At 45.1% G+C, this 16842-nt stretch overlaps 1 protein-coding gene across 4 annotated transcripts in view; it reads right to left on the bottom strand.

Moving 5' to 3' along the window:
• Positions 1-16842, bottom strand: part of LRIG1 (leucine rich repeats and immunoglobulin like domains 1) — a 90724-nt gene that overhangs the window by 34203 nt on the left and 39679 nt on the right. For all 4 annotated transcript variants that reach the window (XR_009726810.1, XM_061362305.1, XM_061362306.1 and 1 more), the window contains exon 3: positions 15426-15500. Coding sequence is in view for 3 of the 4 variants with exons in the window: in XM_061362305.1 (XP_061218289.1) it covers positions 15426-15500 (75 nt within the window). In the remaining variant the exon portion in view is untranslated. The remainder of the gene's footprint in view (positions 1-15425; positions 15501-16842) is intronic.

Here is a 16842-nt window from a genome sequence, read left to right as displayed (position 1 = left end):
GGAGCTCTCCTGAAGCAGGGGCTGTGAGTTAAACTCTGATCTCATCTAGACTGTAAGGGCTGAGATGAATATGGCTGTTAAATTAAAAGGAAATGAATGTTTCTACACATGAATGTGGAGAATCTATAGATTACCTGACAATGCCTGTGCAAGGGGACTGAGAGCATAGAGTGCATTTGGACATGAAGCGCTCTTCAGAAGCCAGTGTTATTTTTTAGAGTATTAATATTTCTGTGCTTTAGTTGGTCAATGTATATCCACTCTGCCAGATCTCCCTGCTGTCCCAGGAGAAAGGAAGGAAAGGACAGGAAAGAACTCTTGTTTGAGCTATATTCACAGTTCCCAGGTGATTTCTGTCCCTTTGCCTTGATTTCCATGTGCTACAGCTGGCAGATTAGATGGATGCACTATTTCACACAGGAAAGAAACAGGCTCCTTTCTCTCCCTCTCTCTGTCTCCTTCAAACATGGGCCGACTCCAAATGGAACTCTCATCTCCAAACACCATCCCCAGCCAGTCCCAGCTGGGGAATGTCAGACAGTTCGCTGCAAAGCACTGCACCCTCTCAAGCACTGCACTTCAAACAAAACCAGCCTGGCTGACTTTTCCTATACACAGCATGTGATACGAACGCAACATCATCCAAACCTTTTACTAGCTTGATTACATTTTATTTTTCGTTCTTTGCAGTTAACAGCTGAAATGGGATTTAACCCTTCCCGTTATCACTTGGAACCTTCCAGCTCGCCTGCCTTTGTGCCCAGTCTCATTGCAAGGGTGTTTTACAGAAAAGACCAGTGACGTTCTGCCTTTGCCTCTCCCCTTTAGCAGTGACTGGAAAAGGGCTGGATCTTTCCCAACCAGCTCCTTAGTTTACACTTTGTTGGCTTCAAAGGTGGCAGATCAGATTTTAGGACCAATTGCTGAAACCAGGCTTTAAAGCATCAATTATTGGTGCTTCCACAACCAATTTGGCTCCAGGTGTCTCCTCCTCTCCCCTCTCCTTAGGTATCACAGCCTGGAAACAGCTTCCCCCATCTCACTTCAACCAGTGTTACCTCAAGAGTATATGATGACAGGGCTTCAATGCAAGATTGTGCAATTAGAGCCTGGAGCAGGAGCCAAGTCTCTTGGTTTCTATTCCCAGCTCTGGCACTGACTCATCTGCCTTGGGCAAGTTTCTTAACCCCTCTCTACCTCTAGTTTACCAACTGTACATGGGAATGCACTACAGGATTAGGAAGATGCAGGACTGCCTTCACTGAGGACTAAGAATTTGGAGTGAAAACAGTTCAAGTGACAAAGAAATCACAGCAACCAAGGAGCCCATCTCAGTCCATTTGGGTTTGCTCATGAATATGGAAGGATCTGGCTATGAAAGTTGAACTCCACAGTGCATACCCAATCTCATTCCCAGAGCCACCTCATACTGTAACATCTTAGGGACAAACCAAGGTAGCTCAAAGTCAGCAATGGATTACTGTCATACTCTGAGGTGCATATGTATGGCACTTGTTGAGGAACTGCTTGACCTTCACAACGACACTAACTACAGAAGGAGAGAGAAGAGCTGAAGGAAGCTCCCTGCCCTCCAGCCACCACTGCTTAACCCTCCTGCACCAGGGTTCAACACCCCCAGGTAGCACAGCCTGCCAGCACCGCTCTTGAACAGCCCCCTCAGGATGACAGGAGATTGGGATTAACCTCAACCAGCTCCACAAGGACCGCATCAGGAAGCTCTGCCATGAGACAGAAAAACAAGCGGAACATTCCAGTGAAGCCAAAGCATGTTTGGGTTTGCTCTGAGTCGGGAGGGAGCCGAACAGGATGGCAGGAAAACAACAGGTGGCACAAAGTCAAAAGCTTGCACCATTTCCAGGAATCGCGTATTTTAGAGGTAAAGTTACACTTTAATCCCCGTGGGTTTCCCCACTCGAAGAGTCTTTGTGAATATTTGTTTGATAAACAGGCTGTGAAACATTTTCCACTAGACCTAATAGGAGAAGAATTCACCTTCCTCTTCGCAGCAAGCCTGTCCTTCGGAGAGCACTAACCAGTGTAATGCAGACCGTGGCTTCAAACTCCTTGTGTGAAATCTCTGCAGACAGCAGCACAAACACGCTTCTCCTTTTGTTGTTCAAGCCACATTCGCTTTTCCCTTCAGCAGCTGCCCCTCGGAAAGCTGACAGTGGAAAATCAAAGCAAGCAGACCCTCAGATGGGAATGTGCGAGGGGGCTTTGGTTGGGCTGGTTCAAATACAATCAGCACAAAACCTCCTGGTTTAGACAAAGCTTGAATTAAAGCCGGGAGCCTGCAGCGCAAGTGGTTGGTGTGAAGTGAGGGTAAAGGCAGGGAGAAGCCACATGCCTGGCCTTCATGTCGTGTCAGCTTACAGATCTGGCTGGGCTCACACAAGAAAGAGGCAAGCCGTAATGCAGCAAACCTATTAAACCAGCACCTGTTCGAGGCATCAGGAACAAAATCAAGCTTCAAAAGAGAGGTTCCGCACCTCACATAGGGTTCTATTCATATGCCAGCACATTTTCAGCATTAGCATACAAAGGAGATCACAAGACTAGAGAGATTAAAAAGTTCAGGCTTTGGTTAATATTTCCATACGGGGAAAGTATCAGAGAAACTAAATGCTGGAGCCAGAAAGAGTTATGGGTTTGCTGCTGAAGGAGAGGTAAGGTTTGGTGTCAGATGCAGGCTATGCAAAGGGAGGGAGATCAAAGGCACTGTAACAGGAGATGGATCACATACAGTGTGACTAAGCCATGCCTGGAATTACCTGCCCTCCTCCTCCTTCACCTTCTCAGGACAGAAAAGATGGGATCTAATACTGATCCTCCTAGAAACGCTAAAGAAGATTCAAGGCACGGGTTCCTGAACTCTCACCTTAAATGACCTACTAGCTGATTTTAGCCCATCACTCACTACACACACACACACAAATGATAAAAGACTGCTCTATTGTTGAATAGAATGCAACACCTGAACAATTTTCCTGACAAGGATGAAGAGGAGCTGACAATGTGGCAGATGTGTTTTACAATAGCAGCAACAGAAATGTTTGTGTGCTCTGGTCACCTTATTACAGTCAATAACTGGAGATCTGTCCCAAGTCACTCTTATTAATGTAAGAAAAAAGCCGAGATGAGAATGACATCAGCTTAACCCTTAACATCAGCTTGGACTCAAAGATCATACAGTTTATCAATACAGAACTTCTTATATTACTTTCATATTTTACTTGTGGAAAAAAATACTTTTATTCCAAAAAAGTTCCTCTTTTGTACTACAACTTGCGAAAGAGCTGCCTTGGAATAGTGAAGCAGATGGCTGCAGCAGATGAAGCAAACACGCAGATGACATCCTGGAAATCCATGGCACACCATCCTCTGGTACTCTGCAAGAGACCTTCCCCAAAGGGCTGAAGTGCCCAGAATCCATAAGCTCTCACACTTCCCAACTGCTCTGGGAAAGCCTCACTAGCTGCCTGACACTTGGCATTGTCATGTCAGCCTTGCCAGGATAATCCGTGAGGCTCAAGATTTCATGCCATTACAGGAATGTACATTTTCTGTCCAACACAACATGTATTTGCCTATGGGAGCAGCCCCACTGCCCCTGCAGAGTAAGGCTGCATGGGTTATCACTTGGGCAGGAAGCAAGGGTGCATGGAAGCAGCCCACACTTCTCTCAGATGCTCTGAATCACTCTTTTTCCCCAAGGAGTCCTGGTGGATTCCCAGGCTGCCACAGATAAAGCTCTGTTTGTTCAGGTGCAGGCTGCATGCACAAGAGCAGGGCAGTGACAGGCACTGCAGTTTAGGGTCAGCCACAAAAAAAACCCAACAAAACCCACCCACATACCACCAAGAAACCCCAACATTGCATTATTTTTACAGGCATCCTCACATTTTCTTAATGGTTTACATGCTCTGCTTTAGGCTGTATGTTAGGAACTTCCCTCTCCCTAGCACTCCTTCAGAAAAAGGTCTTTCTGAGATGCACAGAACAAAATCCACGGCCATTTTACACTGTTTTTCACTTGAAGCCATCATATCTAAACATAAAGCAAGAAGCTGATGGAGCTTTTCCAACTATCACACACTAGATGGTAGAAAGTCTACAGACATTTCTCCATTTGCTGTACATCAGCTTCAAAACAGATCTATTTCAGGGGGATTTCATCAGGTCATGTTCTCACCCTCTGTTGTTGGTTTAGGATGGATAAGCATGAAGCAAACTACCCACAGCTATATATGCAAGCTGGGACAGACAGGAGCTTCGAAACCAAGTCTTCTTTCTTCCTTTTTGAAAGCAACCTTTCATAGTGAAGTAACTACATCTCCTGTTCCAGGTCACTGATGTTTAGAGTCAGAAAGCAATGTGGGAGATAAGAATTGCTAATTCATCTCTTTGGACCCGGGAGCAGCAGCCACCTGCAAGTCAAGTCCATGACACTGCAAAGGGCTATGTTATGAACTCCTTATTCCCACAAGCAAACTATTATTCATACAAATAGTTCTACTGCAGTCAACAGGACTATTCATGTGAGACCAGTGTGACTCAAGGGCTATGTTTTCCCTATCTATTAAAGGCTGCTCTATGGCCACCCACAGGACTAAACTCATCTGCCTCTCACACCAACGGACTGCAACCATTGACCCTGGTGCAGTCCAAGTGTGGCCTCAGAGCATCTTTGTGCCTTGGGTACCTAATCACAGGCAGATGTTCTCCTGCCAGGCACACTCTCAGAGCTCTTTCATAAGGCAGCCACATGGATAAGAGTTAGGCAAAGATCATGCATACTTCTTAGAAGCATACTTTCGTAGCAGCTGGACATAAGCAAGAACTTGGATTTGATGAACTAAGGTCTTTTGTTGAGTTCAGTATGAACTGCATGAAGGAAAGCCTTTCTTCCGATCTAACCAGAAATGCCACGACCAGTGAGATACATACTCTCTTAGGGCATTCCTGCACTAGCAGGAAACCTCCTGACTGGTTAGATGACCTTATGCTGTGTGTTAGACACACCGAGGTATGTGATGTAGTTTTTAAAAGCTCTCTCCATCACTTTGATCTGCATTTACTCTCACCAGACTTTTCTGACTTGCCACCATATGATTTTGGGTTTATTTTTGCAATACAGAACTTCCTAAGCCTTCAGCCTTCAATTCCATTAACAGAGCGAAACATGCAGGACAGGCAGGAGGAGAAGTTAGGCATCTTTAAAACAGAGGCTGCCTTATCTCATCAGAAAATTACACAACCTGTTATGACATCAAAGCAAATTAAGATTTCTGAAGACAAGACAGTCTCTGTTATGGGCACATCTCCCCCCATCAGCAGCAGGGTGGTTCCAAGAGGACCAGAGTTTCTGCTCTGTTCTGGTTACACAGGATGTTTTAAGATTGTACCCCACACAGGCTTTTTAAATGACGTATTCACAGAGGGCACAGATGCATTAGAAAGCCTGTGCAAAGCATCTTTCATTGTCTGTCACATGCCCTCTTTAAGGAGCTTCCCTGAACTTTTATGAACTCAACACCAGAGCACAACCTCATCGCCACGTGTGCAGCTCTACCACAGAACATCTCAGCAATTACCTTCAGGGTCACTGTGTGCATCCCTCAATGGGATGAGGCACCTGCTACGCTTAGGGCAGGCACCTCTAGCAAGGGCTGCCCAATGTGTAATGCAGTTTGGCCAGTTATCTGGTACAAGGGAGGGAGAGGACCTCTTAAGTCATGGAGTATAATCAGTGCTGGCTTTGAAATAGCCAGTTTATGAATACTCTGAGCCATGCTAGTCTTTCACCCTCCTTCTTTTCCACTTCTCAGTCCAAACCACTGTTCTTGCCACCCTCCATCTTCACACATTCCCTGACCTCCGTCTGGAGCAAGCGCGGAGAAAGGCTGCAAAGGAGAGGAGATGCCCTGCTGAGTGCTGAGCTCTGCCAAGAAGGAAGAGAACTGTCCCACGGGAACAGATGGAAGAGAGTCATATAAGGTAAATGGCAGTTTTCATACACGAATGCAGGAAACCACATGGCTCTGTGCCAGCTGTCTGAATGGGGTCGTGGGGCTCAGAAGAGCCTCTTTAAAGGCCAAGCTGCATCAGTATTTGAAAGGGGTCATTCAGTTGCTGGCAGATGACAGGTCAGCGTTTCTACATCTTACATCTTTGGTCTGTTATTCTCTTGCTCTGCCATTGGCCTTTCCTCTTGCACTTTTACCTCAAGGGCTTTCTTCTGCTGATGACACACGCCAGCCAAACTCAATATTTTATCACAAATTAAATGCATAAGCCAGGCCTTGAAGCCAAGAGCTCTGATTCACCCCCACCAGTTTGCTGCTCAGATGAGTTCCTGCTCTCCCCAGCCCCACAACTGCATAGCACTCAGCACAAGGAGTCACTCCATGTCAGGACTGCTGCCTCATGCCCCAACATCCCTATTAGTGCCCTCAAAGATGAGTCAGGTTTGTGACGAGGAAGAACAGACATTAAGAATCAGATCCAGCTCACTTTAAGAGGCCCAGAGCAGGGGATGGGGCAACTATCCTGTCCCCTTCCCCAGCACAGACAGCAGCAGCCGCTTCTCATTTTCATTGCAGGCAAATTCTGTGCTTCTAATAAACACTTTCATTTGAAAGGCAACAGAGCCCTGGATCACAGAGCATGTAGGCACTTTTATCCTTAAATCCTGATGCTGATTTTAGTTTCTCCTTGTGTAATAAATGATCAAAGTAAAGAAGATCCACCACAGCCTAGTGAGTGCATGTGTTTTGTGGGTGGCTTTGTTTTGCTTTTGTCTCTCCACAGGAGTGAGTAGGAGAAAATACACAAGCGGAGAAGCAATTTAAGTGCAAACCAAATGTAATGACTCTGCCCGTGTTGCTGCAACATTAACCCAAGCTGTAATTGCAAGCAGACTCCTTGATAGGATACACTGTGTCTGAAAGCCATGATCTGACACAGGTTTTTCTCACCTTTGACAGGAGCACAATGAAGACAGGTGGATTTACACAAGAGCTCTGTGACTGTGATGGCAAGGCAGGTAAATAAAGGACAGCACGCTTGAGTACATCTACTCTCCAGACCACCAAAGTCTCAAAATCCCATGGAACTTGCTAAGAAGCTGCTAAGGGACTTGCTTCTTGAAGGCAGCAGTCTGAGAAACACATTTTTGACCGGCTAGTCAAACTCCTGTTAACACTTTAGAGATGTAGATAGGCTGCTGGTTAGTCTGCTCCAACATGACACACACTTGTGCTTTGTTGAAAGGGCTTATCTGTCTTGTCAGCAAGGTCACCAGAACAGGGATAGCCTCTGGGCAGACTTCACTGCTCAGCTGAGGCTGTTGAGCCTGCAAGAAGGAATAGCTCTGAAGTGGAAAAGCAGTGGTCAAGTTCGCAGAGAAAATAGCTGCTCTTCACAAGTCTGGGCATCCTGTTATTAATAAAACGTGTCAAGTAGGAAGGGTGGCCTCAGGAAACGGCAGAACAAGGCATCAGAAGACCCAGGGAACAGAAAATTGGAGCTCCGAAGTAGAATTCCTACTGTGCTGTGCCAGGCTGGTGTAAAACACTACTTGTTCAAACTTCCTTAGAGCAGATCTTATAAACTCAGTGGCAAGCATTTACCACCATTTAGCAAATAAGTTCTTCAAGCATCTTTAAAAAGACTATTTACTGCTTCAGTTCCTCTTATTTTGAAAAAGAGGACACCTGTCTCAAGAACATACTCCGGAGGGGAAAGTAAAACTAGTCTTCAATAAGAACACCAAAAGGTTTTCCTTTTCCAGGGTACCCGAAGGAAGACAAAGTCCAATGCCTTTCCCTGGTGGTTTACACTCATCACCCCTCTGTTCAGCAACTGCTCCCATGCAACCTGTGATCTGCTGTACATGGACTGGACAGGAGAGATAGTTTAAGTCTTAAACCAATGAGCCATTTAGAGATTCTTTCGCCACCAATTCTTCCCCTCTCCCCAACTTATTTTCCTCTGCTCAGCTCTGACCACTAAACCAGTTGCCCTTTCACTCACACGCCCCTGCACTCCTGTTCCATTTTCCAGCTGCTGTTGCTATTTTCCCTAATGTGCAATTGAACATTAAATGGTTTGACAGGCAGAACATGTACTTACCCAACCACTTATTCCCAATCAATATTCACGTGGAATTGCTGTTAACAAGCAAGAGTTATGCACACACTTGGAAGGGAGGGCGGCCTCTTAAGTGATCACTTCATCTAAAGGTATGATTGATCTCTCTAACATCTGCCCTAACCAGAAATCAGAGTTTTCCCCCACACACCTCCCTGTTTCTAGAAGAGCAAGGTCATAACCTAGACATGGCAGAATCACATTTTAGTGAACGCTTGTTTACAGTAGTGTTCCTTTACTCTGATTGTACACTATTACTGATGGTGCCAGTGGAAGCAATGATGGAAGTGCTGAGCATCGTACAGAGCAGAAGGTAAATGGCAAAACTGATGTTTTACTCACTGAGCTTTGAACCACATGGGCAGGATTCGTTTTTTAACACCTCTGCGGAAACAGTTTTAGCCTGGTTACATATAGAGGCACTAAAAGACACTGCCTGTTCTCAAACCTGCCAGGACACTTGAGGGTAAACAAAATAGAGATATTTTCAGAAGTGCTTTATGGCACCACACTTTTCTGCCCCTACTCTGTTCTTACTCCTCACTGGGCATCTATTTGATGCTCTGAGCAAGCACCACAGGTCTAGCTAACAGGTCTACCTAATCTTGAGGACCTATGACGTTCAGTATTAAGGAAAGCACAGACACAGTAACACATACCGATAGCTTCTTGATTTTGTGCTATTTTGTTACAAAACTGAATCCAAGCTTTCAGAGAGCAAAAATTCACAGAGAATTCTACCCAGAGATTATTTAACTTGCTTTATTGCAACTGCAACTCTGCTTTATTCAGGCAGGAAACTCCAATATGCTAAAAAAACTTTCAACTCAGCAAGCTGTTTCTGTTTGAAATCTGCTCTGCCTGTGAAGACTAACAAAGGAATTATTTTTGTAGACATGTGCTTTATTTGCCATATGCCATTAAATGAGACAGTTAATCTACCACAGATATTAATAGTAGCGAGTTTGGGCTATTCTAAGGCTCAAATATGAGGCTATTTTCCGTATTGACCTTAAACAAAAGATCATGGTTCCAAATAACCCTAACAACTAATCTAGGCTTGATCTGCAAGAGGGACAGAACTTGGAAACCAACTTGTGCATTGTACATGAAAGCACCTGCCCTTGGAAAACACACCAGAAAATGCTCTACATTCATAAGTTCCATCTGTCCTGGGGCAATACTTGCTCTTCTGATGAAGCAAGCCTATCCAAACAGCAGTTTATTTTGTCTTGGGGTGTAATGAATACGTGGAGGACACAAAAAAAGACACTGTTCCAGTACTGCAACTCCTGATCTTGCGCTTCATCCCACAGGACCCCTTGTGTCCTCTCCTTCGCTCAGAACAAATACAAACCTAGCATGGCCTGCTAAGCAGCATACAGATCCAGAGCAGACCTAGCCCAGCTCAAAGTAATTCTCTACTTGTAGAAACAGCTGCCAAGGCTTCACAAAACTTATCCTCACTAGTAAAGACATAATAAAGTAGCCTCAAGGGGTAACTGGTATTCCATGAGCTGCCACCAACTTTCACTATCTTCTTCCTCTGGCCAATTTCCACACTGCTCTGTACATGCCCAGATTGTTTTCTGATGCTCTTCTGTTGAGTTTGATAGCTACGTGCTTTACTGCTGTCGCTTTTCTAGAAGAAAGGATTACTCATTTCCCTGGAGTAGCCTCAGATCTTTTGCCATTTCCATGCACTCACATTGTATCTGAAAGCTTGAAGAGGACATGCAAATGATTAGAATAATGCCAACAGAGAAGTCAAAACAGCATCTCTTCTGCTGCTTGGGAGCACATGATTAATGAGAACTTCCTCCACTGGGAAAGGCTCTTGCAGTCTTTGGCCTTAAAAACTAGCAAGACTTTACTCACCAGAGCCTTACTATGAACTGTGAGCAAAACAAACAGGAGGTGGGTTTCAGAATATCTTATGCCTGTACATTGCATGCATACCAAACAGCCTGACTGCCAGCATTCTTTCTAGTCACTTTTCCACACCAATATATTAACATTCAAAAATAGAAGCTGAGTAGCGTAGGATCAAATCCCCTTAGAAAGCAACTCTCAATAAAGCATCTGAGGGGAATTGCCCAAGTAAGCAGTAGACAATTGGTCCCTGTAGATATTATGCTGCATAAGAACTGATGCAAGCAGGGACAGGGGGTGCATCTGCTCCCACTGATGGATCTACACCTGCATATACACACTCCAGAGAAAGTCTTCCTTGTGCAAGTAATGTTGAAGCATGGGAGGCAGAGAAGCTGTCTGAGCTGCCCAAGTCACGTCCTGAACACAAGAAAAGCCTGCTGACTTCAACCAGACCCCGCACACGGCTGCATCTGAGTCATCTGGATTTTGTGCTTATGAGTACAAAACCACTTGCTGTGACCCAGATGGAATTAACAGAGTATTCTCCTTATTTCTGATTGTTAGATCATCCTTTCTTAACTCCAGCAAAGATGACTTGCAGACTAAGCCTCTGGGGGATCAAGGCAGTTGTTTTGTTTGTACAGCATTAGCACAGCAGGCTCCCAGGCCACAAATGGCCTCCAAGGCTACCTCTACACTGTTGTATTAGCTCCAACTTCAGTTCTCCATTTAAACTCAAACTTCCCAACTATCAACACCGCCTACACAGAGGTTCATACTCTGGCCTCATCAGGAACATGAAGTGAGCTCACACCTCGTGTAGAAACCAGCTCAGGCTTGAGCTATGCTCCATAAACAGTACAGATGCAGCAGTTTTGAGCTCTTTCCTCTAACAAGGACCACGCTGCCCCAACCCACATTTGAGCTCATCACTCTGTTCAAGCAGATTCAGCACGTCCCCTGCCACTCCCAGCTTTCCAATTCTCCATGTATTTAGTTTTCAAATTTTACATGATCTATTTTGCCTGTGGCACAGTAGATCACTTACCCTTTTCCCATTAGCCCTCTCTGTTTAATTACAGTTTAATGTGAATTGATCTTCACATTAATGAGCCTGTAAAGAAGATTGATTTTCTTCAAGAGACTTTTATGCTCAGTTTGGCAGCAGAGTAGTCCTATTGATTTCACTCTCCCCAGTAAATACGCTGCAGAGTGTCACTGCATCCTCTGTGAATCACCTAATCCTATTTCACACTCTTTTGCTCCAAAAATCCCTATTCTGACTTCCTTGTTTATCTGTGCTTATTGAGAGCAAGATCATGGGGCCAAAGCATCTCAAGCAGCTTTGACTGTTGCTAACATACAGCTGACTGCCGTGGGTCACTATCCCCTTTGTTCCTAAATGGTCAGGGGCTTAAAAGACTTAAGAGTGAAAGAAGCTAATATTATTTTTAAGTGTTTAAACTGTTAACTTCCTTAGTTCCCAGCCAGCTAAGGATGCAGCACAGTGTGCTCTGTTTACCATGCTTGCTTCAGAGGTCTGGTTAGCAAGCTTTCCACTGAGCTCTACAGCTATGGAACAGTCTGTGCTGGCATGCCTGAACTGGTGGATGCTGACTCTATCAGGCTGGTCAGCTTGGAGTCAGGGCAGAGGACTAAGATCCCTCATTGTTATCCCATGCAGACATCCCAAATGCCCCTCAAGATGCACCGACCCACGTGCAGGTAGATGAAGCAGAGGCACACAAGCCCCAGCGTAAGGGCTGAGCTTGTGCCCACACAGAACTGACTGCAGCTCAGGTCCTGGCTTTGTAGCAAGACTGAGACTCTCCACCCAAGTTATTGAGGAGTTTGGATACAGACTCAGTTCTGCTGGAAATAAATGGTTTCTTCCACCTTCCCCTTCCCCACCACATCAGGTAACAGTCTCCTCAAGAACCTACAGAGTTAATAATGCACTTGAGTTGCAGGAGAAGGGAACATTGGGAAGGGAAATCCTCAGCCAAGAGCATGTCAGTGAAAACATCCTGCCATCAACTCCCAAGTGTCCAAGTCTAGGAACTGTAGCTAAATTACAAATGCTGTGGGAATTTCAGGCAACATTCTCCTCTCAGCTACTCCGATGTAATTTCGGAATGAATCCAGACTCAGTCTCTCCCCCTCCCAGCTGAATTTCCTGGCTTTTGTTTGCACTAACAGATGTTTGCATTTAATGTCTGTCTTTATTTGGTAACCCGTACGTAAGATTATTTTTCCCTTCTGTTCTATTAAAAGCCTTATCAAGTCCCTTATGTTTGCTCTTGTCGAGATGAACAACTTTGGCAGTATTTTCAATGTGCAAGGGAAACAAACAGACTCTTCAAGGAATAATTAAGCTGAACTAAACTTCACGGCAGTGTAACAGGGCATAGCATGTTTGATACATATGTCTGCATCCATCTGCAGCCTGAAACACCCAAAGATTTGTAAAGAACCTTGAGAACTGTCTCTCCAACAGATTCCCACATGCTTACATATACATATAACTGGCCCACGGTCCGCACATATGCAGGGGTCAAGATTGGGGTGGTGGAGACAGGTATGAGAAACCCCAAACCAGCCACCAAGCTCATTAAAAGAAACCTTCTTGGAAAAGGAGAAAAGGTCTCTTCCCTAGTTTAGGAAGAGTAGGATATGAAGTAACTCATTCAAAGGGATTGTTTTGAGTGACAAATACACAACCCCTGGTTTTATAATACATTTGCAGCCCTTTGGAAATACTCAACCACATGCAATATACAAAACCTACTTCAGAGGTTTGTGAGGTAAACACACTTCACACATTTCTAAACACTGAGAAAAAAAAAGAGGAAATGTATTTATTTTTCTTCAGCAGTAAGAATACACTGTAACACTATACACTTAAACCAGTTTCTCAGTACACAGTCTTCATTATGAGTCTTCACCCTGGGTTTGGTTTGGCAGCCTCCCCAGTTATTACTTCACAGATTCGAAGGCCAGAAGAAACCAGTATGACCATATTATCTGATTCTTTACATCACATGCGGCCAAAGAACTCTACCCAACAATTTGCGTATCAAGCCCATTAACCCAGAGTTGAACTGAAGGACCATCTTTTAAGAAGCAATCCGATTGATTTAAAGACTCCCAAGGACAGAGAAAGCTTCACTTCCTCAGCAAATCACTGCAATGCAAGTTCGCAGCATCGATTAAAGCAGGTACTTTAAAACAGCTTTCAGATTATTTTAACCTCTGATAAAAATTAAAAGGAAATGCAAGGAGGGGGGGGAAGTGGCATTCTCTGAAACAAGCTAAACAAAGAGATGCTTTCTGCAGAGGTATGTATGACAGCAGCATTACAAATCCCGCTATCAGAGTTATTTATGTGTAGCAGCTGAGGAGAGCACTACAGATTTCTGGAAAGTGATCCTAAGCAGGTCTGTTTAGAATACCGTCCTTTTATCATTTGCCTTTGTACCTTCCTCTTCCTTCTGCACCACTCTGAAATTTCAGAGGAGCTGTAAATCTACTGCCTTCCACCAGTCAGTATTCCTCCTTTCCAAACTGCTTACTTCATTTCAGGAATACAAACCCCAAAGCTCTGGCAATCTGGGCCTTTGCCAATAGCTAAATTAATAGCAAAAATAACAACAGGGGCTCATGAAGCTCAGATCATTTATAGACTTCGTGAGAAAGAAAAGCCAATTTGGGGGGCCTAAAACTATATCCTGGATGGTAAACTGTGTGCAAGCTATCCCACCCATAAATCAGAGTTCTGGAGTCCTTTTTGAGTCTCAGTGCATAGCACACTGGGTTACGCCACAGCCTGGGGAGCTCAGTGCAAGTGGCAGGCAGATGGCCTCTCATGTCAGGGCATCATGCCTTAAACAAGGGACCCTGCTCGGAGGGAGCTACCACCCTGCTCTGCAGCCAGCAGCCCACAGATCATGCATCCAGGCTTCACATGTGGTCAAGCAAGCAGCGAGAGGCAGCGTCAGGAGGCAGGAATCAAACAGGATGGTTTCACACCAACTGCACACGACTTATTTGACAGGTCTGGTAAGTGCTGAGACACAAGCCACTCCTCCACCCAGGAGGTGAAGTGGTTACTTATGCATTTAATAGAGACAACACTTGCTGGATCCAGCGCTCGTGATAGCAGAGGAGCACTTTGGCTCTTCACGAGCTCTGCAGGAACACTGTATACCCAAGAAGCAGATGAAAGGAGCTGTATCTCAAACAAAAGTTCAACTCACTTCACACCAGGAGTGAGATACGGACACCAATTTGAAGCTAAGATCCTTAACCTGAATTAAGTTAGTGAGCGAGTTTGTCTGCTTTGCATATTTTAACACTGCCTAATGGAAGAGCAGTTCATTTCACCCAATTCTGTCCTTTATTTAAGGAACAGGAATGTACTTTCAGTGCCTCAGAGCAAATCACAGCCTTTTGCGCATGAGAGGCCAGTCACCTGGTAGTATGGACATGGGCATCTTCCACTACAAGGAAACGCAAATCCATGGCAAATATGACACTGCAAGGCCAGGCACACTGGAAACCATCACTTGAACTGCTCAAACACTTTGCTGGAATCAATATTAGCTATAACCACTTCCCCTTCCCAGGAACTTGGGAGGTATCATGTATACCTCAGCAAAATTCCTTCTCGGTGTGCATTATAAGCAGACACATGCAAAAGTAATTCTAGAAATCCAAATTCTTAAGGTATAAGTAGTTTGATATTATAATGTCTTTACTGCCTTCTGCAGCATCCTTAAGAACCTTGGTGCAGATACACAAGGGCTCTCAGGTGTCTAACACTTTGTGGGCACCTAAACTACTAAACAGTTAGGAACTTCAAAGCTTCTGCAGATATACCCTTACAATCACCAATCACCCTCTCAAAAGGAGAGAAAAAACATTGAAAGAGACCATAAAAATGGGTCTGGAATGAGCTCCCTGACGGATTAAGATGTGAATGGCTTTAAGAGAAGAGATCAGAACAGGACCACATTAAAAAAGATCCACAACAATACAGGCAAAATTATATGCCCTTTTAACAGAACGAGTATGACATAATGGTTGAAACTCAAAGGCAGATGAGAAAAAAAGTGATTTTACTCAATATGCAGTAACCTGGGGAATTTTCTGATATAACTTATGACATGTTACCATTGACCATAAGTACAGCAGCAACTGAGCCCAACCTCACACAAGTAACACAACTCTGCATGTTCCTTCATTCAGGTGCCCACAAACCTGATAATGAAATCTGAAGAGTCAACAGAAGCGGGTGTGACACACACAAAACCCTCCATCAGTGGCACTTAAACCTACCCCATAAACTACTCAAAGCCAGAAGAGCAGCAGTGACTTACAGGTGGAGGGATCGGATGCTGGAAGCAGCAGGTCCCAGGGAGGGAATGGTGGTCAGCTCATTGTTGTCCAGTCGCCTGCAACAAACACAAATTAGTTGTTGAAGCAAGCAGCCTAAAACCAAGCACACAGGAGCAGGGGATGGCTTCAGCACTTCCTTATCTGACCCCCGTGACTTCCCAGGAATGCTGATGTTTTGTCATCAAGGGGTTTGTCTCGACCTCCCCAGTGGTCCCACCTTATCCTCCAAACCCAACCATTTAATGAAGGAAAAGCACCATAGCTGGTCCCACAGGATCTTCACAAAAATAAGGCTTTTTACGCCCCCTTCCACCCATTTCTTTAAGCAAAGCCACCAAGGATGGTCCTTATGCCACTCCAACTCGAGTGTCCTCAGCCATCATGGAGCCAAGCCTAAGACAGGAGACTACACCCATGGCCATCCTCAGGACGATGAGTTTAACTCCCTCTCCACAAAGCAGCCTTTACTTGCCCCTCCATGCCAGGCCAGGGTGCCATGACCATGCAGAATGGTGGTCTCAGTCCTCTCCCCACACCATGCAAATCCCACAAGGGCAGTCCCACAAAGCCACAAAACACACACATAAAGCCCACTGTGGGCACACAGCAATGCCACCAAATGCAGGTGACCTGCTCCAGCTAGGGAGCACCATGCAGCCCCCCCGGGGCTAATGGCAATTGCAGACAGAGCCCTGCTGCTGGAAACTGTGGTATAAGAATGTCCCCTTCAATGGCCTGATGTTTGAAGTGTTTTTCTGACTGAAAACAGATCCTGGCCATGTGACCGGCTCTTCCTTGGTTTAAAGAGCCCTTGTTTGTATGGTGAATTAGTCAATTAATTACTGTAACAGTCGCTTGTCTGGCTGCTTGAGAATTACCTAATTTCTCAGCCATCTTGCTCCCCACTGCCACATGCCGAAGTGATTAAAGCTGAGCAGGGCAGCACACCGCAGCTCCACAGGGCCCCAGCCACCTCTGATCAGTGACTGCTTGAGGCAGAGCCTCACTGGGTCTCCTGACACTGCCTTTGAACCATTCCCTTCTGCTCTGACCACCACTGGGTGCAAGAAGCAGAGCATCCCCACAGCATGCAGGGGACCACAGTGCAGTTAAGACACACCATGAGTCAGGCAATCCTAGATTATGGTGATTCTTTATTTCTTTCCTTTAAAATGATTTTTGGAAGGTGGGAGATGGCAGTAGTACATCCATCCCAGAACCTCCTTCTGATTCCTCCAAGAGCAGGCAAGGGATTTGATTACATGAGGAGCTCCAGGCACTTCTTGGATAAAAGCTCTCCTCAGGCTCAGCTCTGCCTCTGACATTATACCCATACCTTAAAATGTAAGGTGGAAAAACAAAGCCAGATGCATTGCAATGCAGCATGGAGCTCCACTC

Source organism: Neopsephotus bourkii, unplaced genomic scaffold (assembly GCF_033783945.1).
Source record: "Neopsephotus bourkii isolate Nb327-2 ecotype Australia unplaced genomic scaffold, CSIRO-AGI_Nbou_v1 NB_1120, whole genome shotgun sequence".
Classification (NCBI taxonomy): Eukaryota; Metazoa; Chordata; class Aves; order Psittaciformes; family Psittacidae; genus Neopsephotus; species Neopsephotus bourkii.
Note: the sequence above shows the minus strand (reverse complement) of the source record. Positions and strands in the feature narration are given on the sequence as shown.